The 23450-nt window shown below is 41.1% G+C and overlaps 1 protein-coding gene across 1 annotated transcript in view; it reads left to right on the top strand.

Moving 5' to 3' along the window:
- Positions 1–23450, top strand: part of Smarcc1 (SWI/SNF related, matrix associated, actin dependent regulator of chromatin, subfamily c, member 1) — a 93216-nt gene that overhangs the window by 5878 nt on the left and 63888 nt on the right. The window contains exons 3-10 of the mRNA XM_013028182.1: positions 1082–1151; positions 8116–8185; positions 10937–11012; positions 11658–11783; positions 14357–14478; positions 16907–17031; positions 18643–18702; positions 21707–21744. Of these exons, the coding sequence (XP_012883636.1) occupies positions 1082–1151; positions 8116–8185; positions 10937–11012; positions 11658–11783; positions 14357–14478; positions 16907–17031; positions 18643–18702; positions 21707–21744 (687 nt within the window). The remainder of the gene's footprint in view (positions 1–1081; positions 1152–8115; positions 8186–10936; positions 11013–11657; positions 11784–14356; positions 14479–16906; positions 17032–18642; positions 18703–21706; positions 21745–23450) is intronic.

The following is a 23450-nucleotide window of genomic DNA, read 5'->3' as shown; positions in this document are numbered from 1 at the left end:
GTGAGACTCCTATCTCCAATAAACCACCAGAAAACCAGAAGTGGCGCTGTGGCTCAAGTGGTAGAGCGCTCGCCTTGAGCTGAAGAGCTGAGGGATAGCGCCCAGGCCCAGAGTTCAAGCCCCACGACCGACAAAAGAAAAATAAAAGCTCAGAGACTGTGCCCAAGATCTGAGTTCTAGACCCAAAACCTGCGCGCGAGCACACACACACCACACACACATAAGTTAAGTGCCAGTCTAGCTAGTCTGAGGCCCTGAGTTTAAACCCTAGTACTAACAAAATACTGGGTCATCAATGAGGACTTTCCTGCCCTAATTTTGTGAATATGTGCCTTCTAAAACTCCTAGAAAGCAAGCTAAAAGTTTATTGCTTAATGTTAGTGATAAAGTGAAAATTTTAGATTCGTTGAAGAGGCATCAAGTCTTTAGCGGAAGTTGGATCACATTACAGGAAAAAATGGTGCATCATCTGTATATCATAGTCAATGTAGCTTGATGAAATAGGTGGGACAGATACACTTGTTTTGCCATCCATACCCTGATACCCTGTGTACAAGTAAAAGTGCTTTTGATAGTATTCAAATCCAAGGAATGACTCTTCCCATTGCCTTTTCTGTACTCAGCAGTATGAGTTACTATGTAACTTTAGGAAGTTAATTTGTCCTGTGGTTGTGGTTAAAGGCCTTTATATTACCTTGTCACTGCCTCTGGAGACTGTTACTGGCTTGATGATGGTGTAAGGCTTTAGGTCATTCATATGGTCTCTAGAATGCTTTTTGGTCTAAAGGTTTGCAAGTTGTGTTGGAGACTGCATTCAGTATTTTAGCCTGGGCCTTAGCCATGTCTTAACTTTAGTTTTTATGTTAGTTCTCTCGAAATGACAGCAGAAGGTGTGTACACGGACACAGGTGTCATTTCATATGTTACATGCTGTATCTATAGGTCAAGCTGATATGTGTGCGTGAATCAAAATATAAGTAAAACAGTACTGTTAAAAATTTTGTGGAATTTGTATCTAACATCTGATAGTTTCCTTGCCATGTGCTTTCTTTTGATGTTGCTTTGTAAATTTACTTTTTAGGGAACATTTACTGATGAGAAGTCAAAAGCTTCCCACCACATTTATCCATATCCTTCCTCACAAGAGGATGGTAAGTTAATATTTGCTTATGAATTTGTCAACTCATAAGTATCTTTTATGTCATAGCCAAAAGGTTTAAACAATATAGCCATTTATGTACTTACTTGCTTACTCACTGTGTGGAAGAGCAATTTGGTTTGTATCCAGGCTGGCCTGGAGCTATCCATATAGTCCAAAGCAGCTTTGAATTCATGATCTTCTTCCCTCAGTCTTCTGGATTACACTATCACACTATGTTTCAAGTCAGCTTTTTAACGTGCCTGTTATGGTCTGTTTTCTTGAACTCTGGGCCTGGGCGCTGTCCCTCAGCTCTTTAGCTCAAGGCAAGCATTCTACCACTTGAGCCACGACACCACTTCCAGTTTTCTGGTGGTTAATTGGAGATAAGAGTCTCACAGACATTCCTGCCCTGGCTGGCTTTGAACTGTGATCCTCAGATCTCAGTCTCCCGAGTAGCTGGGATTATAGGCATGAGCTACCATCACCCAGCTCTTTTCCCTCTTTTTATATCTTTATGTTCTGTTGTTCTGAATTGTGCTTAGGATCAGTGTTCTTTTGTAGCTCACTGAGTTTGTTTTCTTTTCTTTTTTTATTGTGAAAATACAATTCTTTTTTTGTTTGTTTGTTTTTTTCTTTGGCTCTTCTGGGGCTTTAACTCAGGGCCTGGGCTCTGTCCCTGAGCTGCTTTTGCACAAGGCTAGCACACTAACAGTTGAACCACAGCACTTCTTGCAGCTTTTTCTGTTATGTGGAACTGAGGAATCCAACCCAGGGCTTCATGCATTCTAGGCAAGCATTGTACCACTAAGCCACATTCCTAGCCCCTCTCACTGAGTTTCTTTTTCTTTTTTTTCTTTCATTATTTTTTGTTGTTGGTGGTGGTGGTAGGGCCTGTACTCTGGGCCTGGGTGCTGTCCTTCAGTTCTCCAGCTCAAGGCTAGCACTCTACCACTTGAGCCACATCACCACTTGAATCTGGGGCTTAAACTCAGGGCCTGGGAGCTGTTCCTAAGCTCTTTTGCTCAGGGCTAGTGTTCTACCAATTTGAGCCACAGCCCCACTTCTGGTTTTCTGGTAGTTGAGATAAGAGTCTCACAGGCCTTATCGCCCAGACTGGCTTTGAGCGGTGATCATCGGATCTCAACCTCCCCAGTAGCTAGAATGACAGGTGTGAACAATCATCCCTGGGCTTCTCCATGATTTTTTTAAATTGGGAGGTTTACTTATTTCTCCCTCTGGTGTCCGTCTGTGCTACTGCAAGTGCTCTGGCGCAGCTTTCTGCTGGATTATCTTTTGTTCTCCTTGGCTCTCAGGCATCCCAAGTATGCTGATTTTCTATTAGTGCTAATGAGACTGAAGCCAGCCCCTTGTGCAGTTGCCCAGAAAGCTGTTACACTGGGCTTGAACCAGAAACTGTGTATTTTCAGCTTTCTCACAGCTGGCACTCTACCACCCAAGCCACAGCTGGTTAATTGGAGCTAGGAGTCTTAATGACTTTTCTGCTCTGACTGGCTTTGAACCAAGATCTTCTGAGAACCTAGACTTACAAGTGTGAGCCAACAGTGCCCTAAAAAGACACCCCCCTCCTCACCCCTACCCCAGGTCCTGGGGCTTAAACTCCGTGCCTGGGCTTTATCTCTGAGCCTCTCTGTGCTCAAGGCTAGCATGCTTACCAGTTGGAGCTGCAGCACCACTTCTTGCTTTTTCTGTGTATACGGTGCTGAGGAATCAAACCCAGGGCTTCATGTATGCTAAGCAAGCACTCTACCACTAAGCCACCTTCTTAGCCTCAAAGATTCTTATTAAGTTTTAGTGGTTACTAGGGTTTGAATTCAGGGCCTCATGTTCTTGTTTGTTTTGCTTGCTCAGCTGGAGATCTACTTGAAGCAGCCATATATTTTCCTTCCTCTTTCCCCCCTCCACTCCCCCACCCTCCCTTCTTCCCTCCCTTCCCCCTCTTTCTTTTCTTTTTCTTTTTTTGCCAGTCCTGGGGCTTGAACTCTGCCTGGACACTGTCCCTGAGGCTCTTTGTGCTCAAGGCTAGCACTCTACCACTTAAACCACAGTGCTACCTCTGGCTTTTTCTGAGTAGTTTATTGAAGATAAGAGTCTCACAGAATTTTTTGCCCAGGCTGGCTTCAAACTGTGATCCTAAGATCTCAGTGTCATAAGTAGCTAGAATTACAGGCATGACCCACCAGTGCCTGGCTGTATTTACCTTTGTGGATATTACAAAAGAGGATTTTCCCTCTTTGTGATTCTCACCACGCACTAGAGTTTGAGTTAGGGGTCTTGCTCTTGGAAAGTTCTCTACTATTTGAGCCACACCTCCAGCCCCTTTTGCTATATTTACATAGTGACTCTTTTTGCTCAAGTGTGGAGTTAGACTGCAGTCCTCCTGAGTACCAGAAGTATGAAACTTTACTACTTTCACTTGCCTTTTTTTATTTTACTATTATTCTTAGCCAGTTTTTTAATGTTTCTTTTGTCCATTTGTAGTTCAGATACAAGCCAACTAATACCAGTTTTTACCATGTTAGTATTTCTCAGTTTCTGTATTACTCCAGTGTTGGATATCTGGTAATTAGATTTTTTTTTATGCTATTGAGGTTTTGAATTCAGGGATTTGTCCTTGCTAGACAGGTAGTCTATTCACTGAGGCACATGTTGGCTCAAGACTTCTCCATGCCCCAAAGCCTTTCTGAAAAATAAGTAAATTGTTTATTATGTCCAATTTTTCCTTTTCCATGAAAATTCTGCTTCAGACTTTGGCATAGGCTTCTTTTCCTGATCCTTTGGATGCTTCTCTTGTGGCCCTACATATTGTATTGTTTCCTCTTATGTTGAGTCATAGAAGACATAAAATGAATTTTCCTACTAGTAATTTCTTCATAAATTAAGTCTTGGCTACATTCGTTACTTTTGCATAGTTATGTCTAAAAAACCTGACAGAGACAGCTTAAAGGAGAAAGAGGCCCTGTCTCTAAAAAGACCAAGGGCTAGGTCAGGGTTGCTTGCTTGGTACAGGTAAAGACTTCAGTTCAATCCCAGCATTGAGAAAGGGGGGAAGGGGAGGAGGAAAGAATGGAGATGGATATTTATAGTGATGTTTAGTCCATATTCATTCCCTTGGGCTCATGGCCTTGGGCAGAACGTGTTGGCATGAGAATGTGACAGTAGGTTCTCATCCCGTGGCAGACAGGAGGCAGAATATAGAGGAATATAGAAAATGATCAGGCCAGATGCTGGTGGCTCCACACCGGTCATCCTAGCTACTCAGGAAAGTCTATAAGACTCATTTCTAGTTTCACCAAAAAGCCAGAAGTAGAGCTGTGGTTCTAGTGATAGAGACCTAACCTTAGCTGAAAAAGTCTAAGGATATCGCCCAGTCCCTGAGTTCAGACCCAGGACCAGCAAAAGAGAAGAGGTGGTGGGTGGGAGCACAGGAGAGGAGAGACATCAGGCAACATATAGCCTCCAATGACAAACCTTCAGTGACCTTTATCCTCCTATTAGGCCTCACCTCCTACTTGTACTTCTCAATTAATCACATTATAAACCCATCAAGGACTTTATCCATTAGATCAGAGCCCTCCTGATCTAATTGTGTCTGGAAAAGACACATCCAGACACATCCAGATAACTCAGAGGAGTGCTTTAATAATCCCCAGGCAGCTCTCAGGATAGTCATGTTGATTATGAAGACTAACACACATTCTGTATAAATATAGAACATCTTGAAAGAGGATGTAAGTTTAGATATCTGAAACCTTTAATTATTTCTTCCGCTAGGAAATTTTTCACAGGCAATGGCTGTCAAAATCATCAGTGATTAAGATGGCTATTCTTTTTTTTCCTTCCCTCCTATAACTGTACAGTGTTTAAAGGTAGGTCAGCATTTTGAATAGAAAATAATCTTACTAGAGAGCCAAAAGAAACAGGACAGGTATCTAAATCAGCTTGTTGTTACTAGAACAAAATACTAAAAAAGGAAGGTTTAGTCTGTCTCACTTCGGAGGTTCATCCTGTGGGCAATTGTCTGACACTGCATTTTGGTCTGTTTTAGTCAGCACATCATACAAATTGCATCACATAATGGAGAAAGCTGTTTGCTTCATGGGGGCTGGGAAGTAAAAGAGGACGAAGAAGGGTGCCCTAGGGTCCTGATACTATCTTGAAGGGCACACTCATGTATCATCAGAACACTTCCAACTAGGACCTGCTAATGGCATTGTCCAAATGATTCCTCCAGCTAGCTGTGTGTGTGTGTGGGGGGGGGTAATAGAGGAGAAGTCTTTAATGCATAGGCCTTTGGGGGAGCTATTTATCTAAACCATAGCAACAAATTAGTTCAAAAGTCCTGTGGCCTCTCTCCTCCATCTTTCTGAGACTTGGCCTCATTGGAATGTCAGGTTATAGAATGAGGACTAATTGTTTTTTAATTTCTTTCAAGAGAGCAAGGTAACCAGTTGGATGATTCACAAAGAATTCTGAAATATGGGCTTTGTGGCTTTATTTAGTCTGAAGCTGTGGCTATTACTCATTGAAACTGTGATTGAAAAATCAGGTTTGCTTAGCTGATTTACCTAGATTGGAGCTATTTTCTTTTTCTTTTTTTTGTCCGTCGTGGGGCTTGAACTCCGGGCCTGGGCGCTGTCCCTCAGCTCTTCAGCTCAAGGCAAGAGCTCTACCATTTGAGCTACAGCGCCACTTCCGGTTTTCTGGTGGTTTATTGGAGATAGGAGTCTCACGGTCTCTCCTGCCCGGGCTGGCTTTGAACCGAGATCCTCAGATCTCAGCCTCCTGAGTAGCTAGGATTACAAGCGTGAGCCACCAGCACCCGGCGGAGCTATTTCCTTGACTTTCAAAGACCCTTTTCAGAAATTTGCTTTTATTGTGATGATTAAGATTTTTTACTTGCTTTTGCAAAATTAGGATTGAACACAGGGTCTCAGATTTTGGTAGGCAGGTGCTCCACCTTTTGAGCTACTCCTCTAGCCCATTTATTCATTTATTATTTCTGTTTATTTTTGTCAATCATGGGGCCTGAACTCTAGGCCTGGGTGCTGTCCCTCAGCTCTTCAGGTCAAGGCTAGCGCTTTACCACTTGAGCCACAGCGCCACTTCCAGCTTTTTCTGCTTATGTGGTGCTGAGGAATCAAACCCAGGGCCTCATGCATGCTAGGCAAGCACTCTACCACTGAGCTATCTTCCCAGCCCTGCCTTTTTATTTTGTCTTTGAAAATAGAATCTAGATAACTTCATTTGAACTTGAGATCCTGTCTCTTGAGTAGCTAGAGTTACATCTACCATCATCATAACTGGCTAGAAACAAGTTTTCCTAGATAAATTCAGACTTCCTAAGAAGCCATGATGACTAGTGCTGAAATAGAGTTAATTCAAATAACCATAGTTAATATATAATTAACACCTGTCTTTGGAAGAGGAAACTAAAAGAATACTATTTAGGGAGAGGGAGAAAAATGAGGGATGGGGGTAACAAGATCAACAAATGTACTCACTACCTTATGTAACCATAACCCCTCTGTACATCACCTTGACACTAAATTTTTTTTTTTTTTTGTCAGTCGTGGGGCTTGAACTCTGGGCTTGGGCGCTGTCCCTCAGCTCTTCAGCTCAAGGCGAGCGCTCTACCACTTGAGCTACAGCGCCACTTCTGGTTTTCTGGTGGTTTATTGGAGATAGGAGTCTCACGGTCTCTCCTGCCCTGGCTGGCTTTGAACCGCAATCCTCAGATCTCAGCCTCCTGAGTAGCTAAGATTACAGGCGTGAGCCACCAGCGCCCGGCGACACTAAAATTTTTAAGAAAAGAATACTATCTATAGCCTGTAATCACAGGCTTTTTGTTTTGTTTTTTGGTTCTAGTGAAGGAACTGTTTGTTGTAGGCCTAGGCAACATTCTATAATTATTCTACAGCCCCAAATTGAGTGCTTACACTCAAGAAGATTACAAGGGGCTCTGGTGGCTCACACCTGTAATCCTAGCTACTCAGGAGGATGAGATCTGAGGATCATGATTCAAAGCTCGGGCAGGAAAGTCCTTGAGACTTATCTCCAATAAACCACCAGAAAACTGGAAGGGATGCTGTGACTCAAATGGTAGAGAGCTAACCTTGAGCTGAAGAGCTCAGGGACAGCGCCCAGGCTGAGTTCAAGCCCCACAACTGACCCCACCCCACCCCCCAAAAAAAAGATTACAATAACAGATACAAGGAAAATAAAGAATGTCAAAGTTGTCTTGTTTTGAAAAGTATTGTTTTCTTCTATTTTTGTTTCTTTTTGTGATTTCTGGGGATGAAGTCCAGATCTAGTGCTTGGTAAGGAAGAAGTCTACCACTGAGCTACATTCCCCATCCTGTCTTTTTCTTCTCATTTTAAATTGAAGGATGGAATCCAAGGCTTTGAGCATGCTAGGTAAAACTACTATCACTGAGCTACTACATAACATTATAGGACACCAGAAAAGGTGGGTATAGAGGCAGCAAAATAATCAACCAAATACTTGCATCAAGGCATGATTTAAAAAAAAAAAATTTATTGTGAAAATACCGTACAGAGGGGTTACATGGGTATATTGCATGATTTATATCTTGAAATATGTAGTTAATACAGTGGCATACAGAAAAGGGATTAGCGGGTCTGAGAGCTAAAACAATAAAAAAGTTTACATTATGGTTTTGTCTTGTGTGGAAGAGAAAGACAAGTAGATAAATGGAAGGGAGTAATGTACTTCAGTGAACACTCTTTGGTAAGAGTGATAGATAGTAGATCTAGACATTAGAAACTGAATATGCAAGCTGATTAATGTTCCTTTAATCTAGCAGATAGCCTTCAGTTAAATTTTTTTTCTTTCAATTTTATTAGCAAACCAAAAGTTCTTAGTAAAATTTTCAATTAAGTCATAGTTATTTGCTATTTTTATATTTTGATGTATTTTCTTTTTTCTCTTTCAGAAGAATGGTTGAGACCAGTGATGAGAAAAGATAAGCAGGTATTAGTGCACTGGGGTTTTTACCCAGACAGGTAATTTTTTTAATATAATTTATTGGTTTAATTGTACATATTTGTGGTATATGATATGATAATTCAATATATACCTAAAGTATGTAATGGTGAAAAGTGAGTTAGCCTATTTATAAAGATTATTTTGATTTATGTAGTAAATGTATGTACTTACGAGGTACATTGTGGTATTTTAATGCATATGGATAGAATCTACTGATCAAAACAGGGTAATTTTAATGTTTCTGTCCTATTTGTATGTGGAGCTTTTGAGCTCCTCTCTTCAGACAGTAAACATTGGTACAGGTAGTTACTGTACAAAGATTTATGTCACAGCAAGTGTATAGCTTCATTTTCTAAATAACATTATCTTTGTAGATTCGTATTGTTTATGGAAGGTTTTTTTTTTTCTTTTTGGTCCATTGTGGGGCTTGAACTCAGGGCCTGGGTGCTGTCCCTGAGCTCTTCATGTTCTCAGCTAGTGCTTTACCATTTTGAGCACAGCACCACTTCTGGGTTTTCTGGTGATTAATTGGAGCTAAGAATCAGACTTTGCTTCCCCAGCTGGCTTTGACCTGAAATCCTCAGATCTCAGCCTCTTGAGTAGTTAGGATTGTAAGCATGAGCCACCAGCACCTGGCTTTATTATGATTTTTATTTGGATTTTGAAACAGGATCTTGTTATGTAGCCTTAGCTTGCTGTGAACAACCACATTTTCCTTGAACTCAAGATCTTGGCTTTCTGCTTCAACTTCACTAATGGTGGAGTTACAGAGGGGTACCATCATGCTCCACTCACATTTAACCATAAAATGAATAATAAGTTCATACATGTTTCTTAAATCAGAGGACCTTTCTTTTCTTTTTTGTCGGTCATGGGTCTTGAACTCTGGGCCTGGGCACTGTCCCTCTGCTCTTCAGCTCAAGTGAGCGCTCTACCACTTGAGCCACAGCGCCACTTCCAGTTTTCTAGTGCTTTATTGGAGATAAGAGTCTCTCGGAGTTGCCTGGCTTTGAACCATGATCCTCAGATCTCAGCCTCCTGAGTAGCTAGGATTACAGGCATAAGCCACCAGCGCCCGGCTTTTTTTTCTTTTCTTTCTTTTTTTTGGGGTGGGTCTGGTCATAGGGCCTGAACTCTGGGCCTGGGTGCTGTCCCTCAGCTCTTCAGCTCAAGGCTAGCACTCTACCATTTGAGCCACAGTACCACTTTCAGCTTTTTTCTTTTTGCTTATATGGTGCTGAGGAATTGAACCCAGGGCCTCATGCATGCAAGGCAAGTGCTCTACCACTGAGCCACCTTCCCAGCCCTTTTCTTTTTTTTTTTTTTGGTTAGTCATGGGGCTTGAACTCTGGGCCTGGGCACTGTCCCTCAGTTTAGCTCAAGTTGACCGCTCTACCACTTGAGCCACAGCACCACTTCTGGTTTTTTGGTAGTTTATTGAAGATAAGAGTCTCATGGACTTTACTGCCTGCTCTAGCCTTGAACCTCAATCCTCAGATCTCAGCCTACTGAGTAGCTAGGATTACAGGTGTGAGCCATCCATGCCCAGTTTTTTTTTTTTCTTTTCTTTTCTTTCCTTTCCTTTTCTTTCTTTTTTTTTTTTTTTTATTTTTGCCAGTACTGGGGTTTGAATTCTGAATTGGACCTTGTGTGTGCTTGGCTTGCTTCTCAGCTATCAATTACCACTTGAGCCACACTTTCAGCCTATGGCTTTTTGCTGGTCATTGTGGAGATAGAGTCTTGTGGATTTTTGTGTCCTTGCTAACTTTTAGTTGTAATGTTCCAAAGCTTCCTGGTAGCTAGGATAATAAGTTCTAATGGTCTTAAAAAAATCATTAATCATAATATTGTCAGTCCTCAGAAGAGTAATTTCTTTTTTTTTTTTTTTTTTTTTTGGTCCAGTCGTGGGGCCTGAACTCTGGGCCTGGGCGCTGTCCCTCAGCTCTTCAGCTCAAGGCTAGCGCTCTACCACTTGAGCCACAGTGCCACTTCCGGCTTTTTTCTTTTTTTGCTTATATGGTGCTGAGGAATCGAACCCAGGGCCTCAGGCATGCAAGGCAAGCGCTCTACCACTGAGCCATCTTCCCAGCCCAGAAGAGTAATTTCTTAATACCAGATACCTGATAGTAGTTGCTATATAATTTTTATACTGCTTTATTGATGTTTGATAGATATGAGGTGTTTGCTTGAATTAAAAATCTGATACAATTTATTATGTTGTAATTTTTCTGTGTGTATGTTTGCCAGTGCTGAGGTTTGAACTCAGGCCCTGGGCACTGGGTTCTTGCTTGCTTTGCCTTGCTTTGCTTTTCTTCTTTTGGTGGTGGTTAATTGGAAAAAAGAGTTTCCCACTTTTCTGACCAGACTGTCTTTTGATTATGACTCAGATCTCAGCCTTCTGAATAGCTCGGATAACAGTGTCAGTCTTAACCTCCTTTTCCTCCTTCCCTTCCCTACTGGAGTTTGAATTGAGGAGCTCATACTTTTTCAGCTTGGTTGCTTAGTTGGTACTGTGTCACTTGAGCTATTCTTCCAGCCCCAGTTTTTGCTGGCTAATTTAGAGATAGAGGCTTAGACTTTCAGGTTGACCTTGGAACTGTGAGGATCTCACCTTGAGTTGCTTTGATTATAGGCCTGAGCCTCAGGAATCTGGCTGCTAATTATATTTCTAAAATACATTATTTGCTAATACATTTTGTCTAATGAATGGACGTTGTCTAATGAATGAACTGAAGCTAATTTGATTTTTTTTTTCACTTACTCTATAGCTATGATACTTGGGTCCATAGTAGTGATGTTGATGCTGAAATTGAAGAGCCACCAATTCCAGAAAAACCCTGGAAGGTACATGGATTTTTCTTCCAATCAGGACAGCTAGATCCTGCCTGTCCAGCCTTCTCTGCTTCTTTCCTCCTGCTGCCTCCCAGTCACTTCTTAATTGATTCTGGCTTTTTTCACTACAGAATCTAATCTCCTCTACATGGTTCTCACTCATGGAATAAAAATAGCAGATGCCTCTAGTCCATTTTGTCCCCCCTCCCCCTGCGATACTATCTTCTTTACCAATGGGAGATAAAAAGTAAAAATTAGAAAAAGTAGGTGGTGCCTGTGGCACACAGCTATAATCCTAGCTACTCAGGAGGCTGAGATCTGAAGATCACAATTCAAAGCCAGCCAGGCAGTAAAGTCTCTGAGAATCTTATCTCCAGTAAACTACTCAGAAAAAGCAAGAAGTGGTGCTGTTACTCAAATGGTAGAGTGCTAGCACAAAGAGACTCAGAGACAGTACCTAGGTCCTGAGTTCAAGCCCCAGGACCAGCAAAAAAAAAATTAGAAAAGGTTAAATTGTGGCGAAGGTCTAATTCCTAGTAGATGTTTTACATCTGTTTTATTTAATCTGCCTTTGAGAATTAGCTGCTTTTCCTTTAGAATACTTTAAAAGCTTGTGTAATTTTAATACATCCATGTTCCTTCTTTGATGTGATTTAGGTTCATGTAAAATGGATTTTGGATACTGATATTTTCAATGAATGGATGAATGAGGAGGATTATGAAGTAGATGAAAACAGGAAACCAGTGAGCTTTCGTCAGCGAATTTCAACAAAAAATGAAGAGGTACTCCATTTTTTAACCACTAAGAGTTTTTCTTTTCTAGTCCTAAATGTCTTCGTCTTCATTGATGAATTGTGTGTATCAGCTATCATTACTTGTAAAAGTCACTATAATCATCTGAAAGGGATATTGAGATTACCTGGTCTATGCAATATGGAATAGTACAGCTGATTTTCTCCTCTAGGTCTAGTTTAAATTTTTGTATCTCACCATAACTTAACTGATGGATTATCTTGCAGTTTGGTGAGTACTTTGGTGTGGGCACTGGACATTTAATATCCTTTTTTTCTTTTTTAAAACTGATCCTGGTTTTTGAACTCAGGGCCTGGAGTCTGTCCTTGGGCTTTTTTGCTCAAGGCTAGTGCTACAACACTTTGAGCTACAATTCCACTTAAGGTTTTTAAGGTCCTTAATTGGAGGTGTCTCATGTCCTGTCCTCTATATCCCTGAGCTGGCTTTGAACCACAATACTCAGATCTCAGCCTCCTGAGTGGCTAGGATGAGGATGACAGCTGCTAGCACCCAGCTCACCTTTTTTTTTTTGGTTGGTTGTGGGGTTTGAACTCTGCTCTTCAGTTCAAGGCGAGCGCTCTATCACTTGATCTACAGCGCCACTTCTGGTTTTCTGGTGGTTAATTGGAGATAAGAGTCTCATGGGCTTTCTTGCCTGGGCTGGCTTTGAACTGTGATCTTCACTCAGATCTCAGCCTCCTGAGTAGCTAGGATGACAGGTGCGAGCCACTGGCAACGGGCCCAAGACCCAGTTTTTTAAAGCACCGTGTATGTATGTATGAAAGAAAATACAGAAAGACGTTGGTGGCTTCCACCTATAATCTTTGCTACTCAGAAGGCTGTGACCTGAGGAGGATCACAGTTCAAAGCTGGCCTGGACAAGAAAGTCCATGAGACTATTATCTCCAATTGACCACCAGAAAACCAGAAATGGTGCTGTGGTTGAATGTGGCAGAGCACTAGCCTTGAGAGAAAAAGCTCAGGGATAGTGTCTGGGCACTAAGTTCAAGCCCCACAAGAATTAAAATAAAAGAAAGAAAAAAAGCCCCATGAATGCTTCAAATTTTCCCCAGATCACCTCAAATCTAAGATATTTTTGCTTCACCTTTTCTAGTGTGATTTCAGGTGTGTGTTACCATGTTTGGCTGAGACTTTCATTCTTTTTAAACCATTAACGTATAAAGTAAAACCTTTTCATGTTTTTCTTTTTTTGTTTTTTCCTTTGTTAGTCATGAGGCTTGAACATAGGGTCTAGGCTCTGTCACTCAAGGCTAGTGCTCTACCACCTTGAGCCACAGCGCCACTTCTGTATTTTGAGTGGTTGATTATCTTTTTTGGCCTATACTGGAGCTTGAACTCAGGGCCTGTGTTCTGTTCCTGAGCCTCTTGGTGCTCAAGGTTAGCGTTCTACCACTTGAGCCATAGTGCTATTTCTGGCTCTTTTTTTTTTTTTTTGGTAGCTTATTGGAGATAAGAGTCTCAGGGGACTGCTCTGCCCAAACTGCAATCCTCAGATGTCAGCCTCCTGAGTAGCTATGATTACAGGCTTGAGCCACTGGCTACTGGTCTTTTTAGCTTATCTTGATCTAGGAATTTGACTTAATTTCCCCCCCCCCCAAAAAAAAAAAAAAATATATATATATATATATATAGTCAGTGTAGGTGGCTATGCTTGTAATCGTAGTTACTCAGGAAGCTGACATCTGAGAATTGTGACTCAAAACCAACCTGGGCAGAAAAGTCCCCATGAAACTCTTATCTCCAATTAACCAGTTTAAAAAAAAATAATGTGGAGCTATGGCTCAAAGTAGTAGAATGCTATCCTTGAACAAAATAAAGAGCTCAGGGGCATAGCCCAGTCCAGTTCAAGCCCTACAACTGATCAAAAAATACCTTCTTTGGCAAATAGATAGGTTTACATATTTACTCTTAATACTTTGCTTTCTCCTTATTTTTTATTTCCTTTGTTCTCATCCTGGGAGTCAAACCTGGGGTCTTAATGCATTAGAAGTCTTCTACCACCAGTTGCTGGTGGCTCCCACCTGTAATATAGTTTCTTGGGAGGCTGAGATCTGAGGATCGCGATTCAAAACCAGCCCGTGCAGGAAAATCTGTGAGATTCTTACCACCAGTTAACCACAAAAAGCTGACAGTGGGGCTATAGTCCAAGTGGTAGAATGCTAGCCTTGAACACAAATGCTCAGGTTCAGTACCCCAGGGCCTGAGTTCAAACCCAAGGACTAGCACACACACCAAAAATATCTTCTACAACTGACCACTTTCCTTAGCCCAGAGTACTTTATATTGCAGAACACTTTCACAGGGTCATTTTCATATCTTTTCACTCATTCATTAGCATTGTTTTGTATTTGTAATTACTATATGAACAGGAAGACAGAGTTTGGAAGTGTTCATCATAAAGTGTTGCATTGTGGGATTTTTTCTTGATCGTTCCATTGAGAGATGTGAAAGGTGGCTGGTAGCAGTAGCCTTGGATGTTGCTATATCTAAAAAAACTGAGGAATCACCACAGCTGATACTTATTTTCATTTACTTCTTCCTAGCCAGTCAGAAGTCCAGAAAGGAGAGATAGAAAAGCATCAGCTAATGCAAGAAAGAGGAAACACTCCCCTTCACCACCACCTCCCACACCTGCAGAATCACGAAAGAAGAGTGGAAAGAAAGGGTAAGAACTGCAACATGATTTAAAAATACAATTAATAAACTTTAGAGGACGTCCCAGATGTGTACAATTGATATTGGAAGTTTGCTGAAAGTAAGTCCTACTTTGAACTCTATGGAAGACTTTTGGGCTGTTAGCTTATTATGGGCTGTTTTCTTATTGGCATCTTGTTATATTTATACAAAAGCACCTTCTATACAGTCTTTTTTCTGTATGCACATGTCTTGAGAAATGGGCCTGGGCAAAGTGTAAGAATTCATATATACCATAGTTAATGTCTTTTTCTCAGATTTGATTAACTTTCTCATTTGTATCAAACAAACTCAGAAGATAGGAACTGTCTAAGCACAGAATGGAAGAATTATTTTTTTCTGCTAAATACGTTGTTATAGGAATTAAATGAAATTTTAAAAGCTTTGAACAAGCAGGAAACCGGTGACTCACGCCCATAATCCAAGCTGCTCAGGAGGCTGACGTCTGAGTATTGAGGTTCAAAGCTAGCCTAGGCAGGAAAGTCCGTGAGACTTTTTTTGTTGTTGTTGTGGTTGTTGGTGGTCGTGGGGCTTGAACTCAGCCTAGCCTCTGTCCTTGAGCTCTTCAACTCAAGGCTAGTACTCTACCACCTGAGCCACAGTGCCATTTCCGGGCTTCTGTTGGTTAATTGGAGGTAAGAGTCTCACAGACTTTCCTGCCCTGGCTGGCTTTGAACCAAGATCCTCAGATCTCAGCCTCCTGAATAGTTTGGATTATAGGCGTGAGCTACCTGCACCTGGCACCATGAGACTCTTATCTCCAACAAACTACTCAGAAAAAACTGGAAGTGATGCTGTGGCTCATTGGTAGAGCACTAGACTTGAACTCAAAGAGGGTCATGGACAGTGTGCCCAGGCCTGACTTCAAGCCCATGACTGACCAAAAAAAAAGCCTTTGAACAATGCCTAGTCTGAAGTATATATGTAATAAATTACATATTTAAAATTATTATAGAGGGGCTGGGAAGGTGGCTCAGTGGTAGAGTGTTTGCCTTGCATGCATGAGGCCCTGCCTGGGTTTGATTCCTCAGCACCACATAAGCAGAAAAGAGCCAGAAGTGGCGCTGTGGCTCAAGTGGTAGAGCGCTCGCCTTGAGCTGAAGAGCTAAGGGACAGGGCCCAGGCCCAGAGTTCAGGCCCACAACCGGACCCAAAAAGAAAATTTATTATAGATACATGATTTTGCAGAGCTTCTGGTTTTGTCTTAGAAAATGGTAATGCAACCATTATTTTTCTAAATGTGTATATTTTTGAGTATAAAGAGCAAGAGCTACTTTTGTGATTTTATTTATTTATTTTTCCTGGTCCTGGGGCTTAAACTTAGGGCCTGGGTGCTGTCCCTGGGCTTCTTTTACTCAAAGGTAGCACTGTATCACTTCAGCCAAACCTCTACTTCCTTTTTTTTTCTTTTAATTGATGAGATAAAAGTCTCATAGACTTTTACTTTGGGCTCACTTCTAGCCATGATCTGCAGATCTCAACTTCCTCAGTAGCTAGGATTGCAGGTGTGAGTTACTATTGCCCAGTGACTATTTCTTATGTAAGTGATGATAGTGTGAGAGAGAAGACACCTCTGGGCCTGGACGCTGTCCCTCAGCTCTTTAGCTCAAGGCGAGTGCTCTACCACTTGAGCCACGGTGCCACTCTGGCTTTTTCTGCTTATGTGGTGCTGAGGACTTGAACCCAGGGCCTTATGCATGCAAGGCAAGCACTCTACCACTGAGCCCACCTTCCCAGCCCAGAAGCTGCCATATTTGTTTTTCTACCCCTTCCCACTCCTTGAGGGTTGAATACAGAGCTTCATGCTCACTGGGCTTATTTGTTCATGGATGGTATTCAGCGGCCACTGGTTTGATGCAGCAGGGGTTTTGTTATATATACTAATTTAAGCTTCCTTTAGGACACTGTCAGCACTTTGAATAGCAGGATTTCTTTGCCTGTTTCTTTCTTTTTTTGGGGGGGAGGTCCAGTCGTGGGGCCTGAACTCTGGGCCTGGGCACTGTCCCTTAGCTCTTCAGCTCAAGGCTAGCGCTCTACCACTTGATCCACAGCTCCACTTCCGGCTTTTTTCTTTCTGCTTATGTTGTGCTGAGGAATGGAACCCAGGGCCTCATGCATACAAGGCAAGCAAGCGCTCTACCACTGAGCCACTTTCCCAGCCTGCCTGTTTCTTATACTGATAACTTCACTTTAATTTTTAAATTTCATTTTAATTTTTGATTACATGTAATTTGAGAATTGTGAATGATTTGATTTGTTTCTAATTGTCTTTAGAAGTGATTTCTAAGCATAATTTCTATGAATAATTTAGATATTCAAAAACAGTTTGCTCTAATAACTGTAATTGATCTTGCTTATATTTTTTTCTTGCTTATATTTTATATGCCTGTATGTTTTAGGCAAGCTAATCTTTACGGGAAGCGCAGAAGTCAAAAAGAGGAAGATGAGCAAGAAGATCTTACCAAGGACATGGAGGATCCAACTCCCGTACCTAATATAGAGGAAGTGGTACTCCCCAAAAATGGTTTGTATTCTTCTGTATCAGAACGGGTGCTAGATATAATTTTCTCCTTCAGTGATTAAGCTTTTCCTGTAGGTTCATACTTCTCAATTTTAAAATCTGAATGTATTTCTTTTAAAATTAGCTTTTAATATTGCCATTCTTAAAGTAATTGGCTATTTCTTTATTGAAAAATCCATTGAGATTAAATAAGTTACCTACATCTAGAAATGCTTTCAAATTAATGAGTGTTGTAGTGTCAACAGAATTAATAATTCATATGGAAATCTTTAAAACTATATTACACCTATTTAAGTTGCTAGATAATGGTTTATGTGGATACAAACTTGAAAGCCTTCAGTATTATATTTTATAGATCATACCTAACATATAAATAGTTGCCTAATTTCTGGCTTAGTATTCTGTATATTGAAGCACAAAGTGTGTTTAAATATTTATGAACTTTAAAAAAATGACCTTTGATTGTATGTATCCGCAGCGAACCTGTGATAAAATTTTCAAAAAAGGCTCAGCACAATGCAAAGTAAAGACATATGACAGGAATTGATTAATTTATTCTTTACCACCATCCTCCAGTGCATAAATAAGAGACATGTATGTGAGATAGAGACTTTTCTTGTCCTGGGGCTTACACTTTGGGTTAGGGTTGTATCCCTGAGGCTTCCCCCCCAGACCTGGGGCTTGAACTCAGGGTCTAGACACTGTTTCTGAGTTTCTTTGCTCAAGGCTAGCACTCTACCACTTGAGCCACAGGGCCACTTTTAGCTTTTTCTGTTAGTGTGGTACTGAGGAATAAAACCCAGGGCTTCATGCATGCTAGGCAAGCACTCTACCACTAAACTACTTTCCCAACCCTATCCCTGAGTTTTTATGCTCAGGGCCACCACTTCAGATACAGTTACACTTTAGTCTTTTTGTGGTTAATTGAAGACAAGAATCTCAGTGATGGGGCTGGAAGGTGGCTCCGTGATAGAGTGCTTGCCTTGCATGCATAAGGCCCTGGGTTCAATTCCTCAGCACCACATAAGCAGAAAAGGCCAGGAGTGGCGCTGTAGCTCAAGTGGTAGAGCGCTCGCCTTGAGCTGAAGAGCTGAGGGACAGCGCCCAGGCCCAGAGTTCAGGCCCCATGGCCAACAAAAAAAAGAATCTCACTGACTTTCCAGTGCATGATCCTTCTGTCTCAGGCTTCTGAGTAGCTAGTATTACAGGCATGGGCCTTTGATGCTCAGCTTCAAAAAGACCTTTATTGGTCGTATAGTTTAGTCAGCCTTTATGTGTTTACCAGTCTGGCACTTGAACTGGGGTCGTCTGTTCCTGAGGTTTTGTGCCCCTGGCTAATGTTGTGCCACTAACAGCATAGAAATTAGAGAAAAAAAATTAGTGTCTTTTTTTTTTTTTAAAGACAAGGGACTGAATGGGTTTGTTAATATTTTGTGACTTGAGAAGTTAATTATAGAATCTAGTCTGTTAAGTGCTAATGTTTTACAGTTGAGCCTGTGGTATTATACATGATGGTAAGTAGTAAGTTATGTAGTAGTTTCATGTTCTATTTTATAAAAACAGGACAATTTTTCCTCTAACCTTTCTTTTTTTGTTTGTTTGTGTAATTTTTAGTAAACCCAAAAAAAGATAGTGAAAATACACCTGTTAAAGGGGGAACGGTAGCAGATCTAGGTAAGCCTATCAAATATAGTTTTCTCTTTTCCTCCCTCCTCTTTTTGGAAGTTTGAACTCAGGGCTTTGAGTTTGCTGCACAATTACTCTATTGCCTAAACCATGACTCCATCCTTTTTCCTTTACAAATAAATGTTATGTTAAGCTCGATGCCAGTGGCTCACACTTGTAATTCAAGCTTCTCTGGAAGCTGAGATCTGAGGATCACTGTTCAAAGCTAGTCTGGCTAGAAAGTCTGTGAAACTCCGATCTCCAATTAATCACCAGAAACTAGAAAATGGTGCTGTGGCTTCAAGTTGGTAAAGCACTAGCCTGGTTTGAAAAAGCTTAGGAACAGTGCCTAGCCCCTGTGCTCAAGACTTATAACCAACAAAAACAAAACAATTATTGCTTTTAAAGTTACTAGGTTCACCAACATCAAATGTTTACTGGTTTCAATATTAACCAAATTTGTTTATTTTTGGTTGGTTATGGGGCTTGAATTCTGGGTCTGGGTGCTATCCTTCAGCTCTTCAGCTCAAGGTGCGCACCACTTGATCCAAGTGCTGCTTCTAGTTTTCTAGTGATTAATTGGAGATAAAAGTCTCACAGATTTTCCTCAGATCTCAGCCTCCTGAGTAGCTGGGATGACAGGCGTGAGCCACCAGTGCCTGGTGGTAACCGAGTTGGTTTTTTTTTTTTCATTTTCCACAATCTTATTTCAGAGCATACACTTTTCCAGAAATTAACAAAGCAGAAAGGTTTCTCTTTTAAAATGTTTTAGTGTTTTTAGTGTATATTATACCTGTACAAGATGGGTTACATTGTGACATTGTAAACAATGTAAACCATAACCTAATCAACCTCACACTCTCCTTCACTGCCAGTCCTTTGTATCATTGCACTGTATCTATCTCTCAGTTTCCTAAAGTCCCCAAGCCCATACCTAATGACTGCAGATATAAGCTTCTGTCCCCAGCGTCAGTTATTAATTCTATTCTGTGTATCACAAAGTACTTTTTTGCTTTTCTTATTTAAAAATGTTTTAAAAAATTCATTGTTCACTCACTGGTGTTTCAAATACCGTATTCTTTGTTGGGATTATTTGTTGAGAAAATAAATAGATTAAAGAATGACTTTCCCATGATCTTTATGAAAATTTGTATGTGCTCATCACTACCAAAGGTCATACTGCTAATAAAAAGTAAATATTTTAAGCACTTAATAAATTATCTTTGTGCTATTACTTTAGACCCTCTTTGAGTATAGGCAGTTTGACTTTTCACTATTAAAATCAACTGCCTCATTTATGTTTTTGGTTATAGTTTTGTTTTTTGTCGATTGTGGGGCTTGAACTCTGGGCCTGGTCCCTGCCCCTGAGCTCTTCAACTCAGGGTGAACGCTCTGTCACTTGAGCCACAGTGCCACTTTTTCTGATGGATAATTGGAGATAAGAGTCTCACAGACTTTTCTGCCTAGGCTGGTGTTGAACAGTAATCCTCATATCTCAGCCTCTTGAGTAGGTAGGATTACAGGCATGAGACACTGTCACCCTAGCCTCTCATTTAATTTTTTTTTTGGGGGGGGTCCAGTCATGGGGGTCTGAACTCTGGGCCTGGGAGTTGTTCCTCAGCTCTTCAGCTCAAGGCTAGCGCTCTACCACCTGAGCCACAGTGCCACTTCTGTTTTTTTTCTGCTTATGTCGTGCTGAGGGGCCTCATGCATGTGAGGCAAGCACTCTACCATTGAGCCAGCTTCCCAGCCCCTCATTTAATTTTTTTTATGGGTTTGGCTCTGTTAGTTTGTGACCCTATCCCTCTGAAGGTATTAACTTTTTTTATTTGTTTACCAATCCTGGGGCTTGAACTCTTGGCCCTGGGCGCTGTCCCTGGGCTCCTTTTGCTCAAGGCTAGCATTCTACCATTTTGAGCCATAGCACCACTTCCAGGTTTTACTTTGATTATTTGGAGATAAGAGTCTCATGGACTTTCCTGCCCAGGCTAGCTTTTAACCACAATTCTCAGATCTCAACCTCCCAAGTAGTTAGGATTATAGGCATGGCTTGAACTCCACAGTCCCCTTTTGTTCATGAACCTCTACTTCTGGGATTACAAAGCTATGGTGCCTGGCTCTTGCATTAACTCTTACTTAGGTTTTGTAGGAATTTATAATGTTGTTTCCCCACTCCCCACTTTCCTCATTTACTTCCTCTAGAACTGAAAATTTACTTTGTCTCATCATTCCTTAGAAGACAAAGAGATTTCATCCTATCCTTTCCACCATCCTTTCTTTCCATCCACCTCTATGATATTAGCTCAACTAGCAATTTTAAGTTTATTCATTTGTTGGAAATTTTGTGTTAGCTCTGCTTTGTGTTTCTACCATATGTACCTTTGAGGAAAAATACAGTTTAGTAAAGTGCTTTAATAATGGCCTCTTTCAGCCACGCACTGGTGGCTTGCCCACCAGTTATCCAACAGAAAACAAAGTAGCACTATGGCTCAAGATGATAGATTACTAGTCTTAAACAAAAGAACTCAGCAACAGCTCCCAGAACCCAAATTCAAGATCCTGACCGGACAAAAAAAAAATTACGTCTTTCAATGCTTTTTATATGTCCATTTCCATTTCTAGTTTTCTGACCATAAAGATTTGATAAAATTCAGGTAGCATTTTCCTGTTTTAAAAATAATATTTTTTCATCTGGGCACTGGTGGCTCACGTCTGTCATCCTAGCTACCCAGGAGGCTGAGATCTAGGATAATGATTCAAAGCCAGCTTGGGCAGGGAAGTCCATGAGACTCCTATATCCAATAAACTACCAGAAAACTGGAAGTGGCACTGTGGCTCAAGTGGTAGAGCGCTTGCCTTGAGCTGAAGAGCCGAGGGATAGCACCCAGGCTCAGAGTTCAAGCCCTACAACCAACAAAAGAGTGATAGTATCTTGCCCATGTAATTGTAACCCCTCTGTATGGTATTTTCATAATTAAAAATATAATAATAATAGTCTGTTTTGATTTTACAGATGAGCAGGATGAAGAAGCAATTACGACAGGAGGGAAGGTAAATGCTTAGAAGTCTTATGTTGCTACTAGGGCTTCAACTCAGTGCCTGGGCACTGTCCCTTAGCTTTTTTCCTTAAGTCTTTTCCTTAAGACAGTGCCCAGGCACAGAGTACAGGCCCCACAACCAACAAAAAAATAAAGAATACATACAAAGAATACCAAAGTCCATGCCAACCATAGTGGTTACTTCTCTAATCTCAGCTACAAAGTAGTATGAAGCTGGTCCTGCATACAAACCTAAGCCCCTGTCTGAGAAAACCAGAGTTGGCTAGGAGTACTTAGTAGAGTGTTTGTAAACACTTTTCAGCAAGTTCCGTCTCTTGTACCACCCAAAACTTACCAAAATACTGATATCCTAAGAATATATTTTGCCAGTTTCCATGATTTAAAGATTGAATTTTGTCACCAGCATCAACATTTAATTAACAATTGAATTCCCTAGTTTCTTGATTCTCATGGTGGTACTTAGGATTAGGATTAAATTCTGAGCCTCAACCTTGTTATCTAGAGACTCTCCCACTTGAGCTATGCCTCCAGTCTTCTTAGCTTTCTTTCTTTTTTGGGGGGGGGGAGGGGGCCTGGGCGCTGTCCTTCAGCTCAAGGCTAGCGCTCTACCACTTGAGCCACAGTGCCACTTCCGGCTTTTTTCTTTTTGCTTATGTGGTGCTGAGGAATCAAACCCAGGGCCTCATGCATGCAAGGCAAGCGCTCTACCACTGAGCCACCTTCCCAGCCCTCTTTTTTTTTTTTTTTTTTCCATATATAGGATCTCACATTTTGTTAACATGTTGCCTGGGACTGAGCTCCTCTTAATTTCGGCGTCTCAAGTAGCTAGGACAATAAATGTGGACCAGCTCTGCCACTTACTTGATTAGATGGCGTGGGAGGGTGTCTCACTTTGCCTTGGCTGGCCTCAAACCATGATCCTCCTGAATAGCAAGGTAATAAGCTTGAAGCACAGATGTATAGTCTCATCTTCTGTGTGTGTGTTTTTTAACTCAGTGTTAAACTGGGTCTTGTATATTGCAGGTTTGTATTTTTAGTCAAAATGCCGTTTTTAGTTATTCATTTATTTGTTGGTCATGGAGCTTGAATTCAGGGCGTGGGTGCTGTTGCTGAGCTCTTTTGCTCAAGTCTAGTGCTCTACCACTTTGAACCACAGCACCACTTCCAGTTTTGGGGTTGTTAATTGAAAATAAGAGTCTCACAGGAACTTTTCTGTTCAGGCTAGTTTCAAACTATGATCCTTAAATCTCAGCCTCCTGTATAGCTAAGTTATAGATGTGAGCCACTGGTACCTGGCTTATATAATACTAATTCTTTTTGTTTTACTTAATTTCAGCTTTCTGGACAGAACTTTCTGTAGACCTCAAACCTCATAACTCTGCCTCTCCTGTAGCCAGGATTGCTAGGCATATACCTACATGTCTAGTAAGAAGTCTTAATTTTGTGGGGAGTAGTGGTAGTGTTGGAAGTCAGAGCCTTGAATTTGCTATGTAAATGCCCTACCTCTTGAGCCTCATCCCCAGTCTTTAAAATGCTATTTTAACATAATGATTATCATAGTTCTCGCATCATTAGACATACTGTGTCTTCAATTGAAAGAATTTCTTACACTTGCACATATCAGATAAAAACCAGTTAATTTTTAAATAGTAATTGGTATTATAGCTGTTGCGGGGCGTGAGGGGGATTTATATTGTG

This window comes from Dipodomys ordii, unplaced genomic scaffold, assembly GCF_000151885.1.
Source record: "Dipodomys ordii isolate 6190 unplaced genomic scaffold, Dord_2.0 Scaffold107, whole genome shotgun sequence".
Classification (NCBI taxonomy): domain Eukaryota; kingdom Metazoa; phylum Chordata; class Mammalia; order Rodentia; family Heteromyidae; genus Dipodomys; species Dipodomys ordii.
Note: the sequence above shows the minus strand (reverse complement) of the source record. Positions and strands in the feature narration are given on the sequence as shown.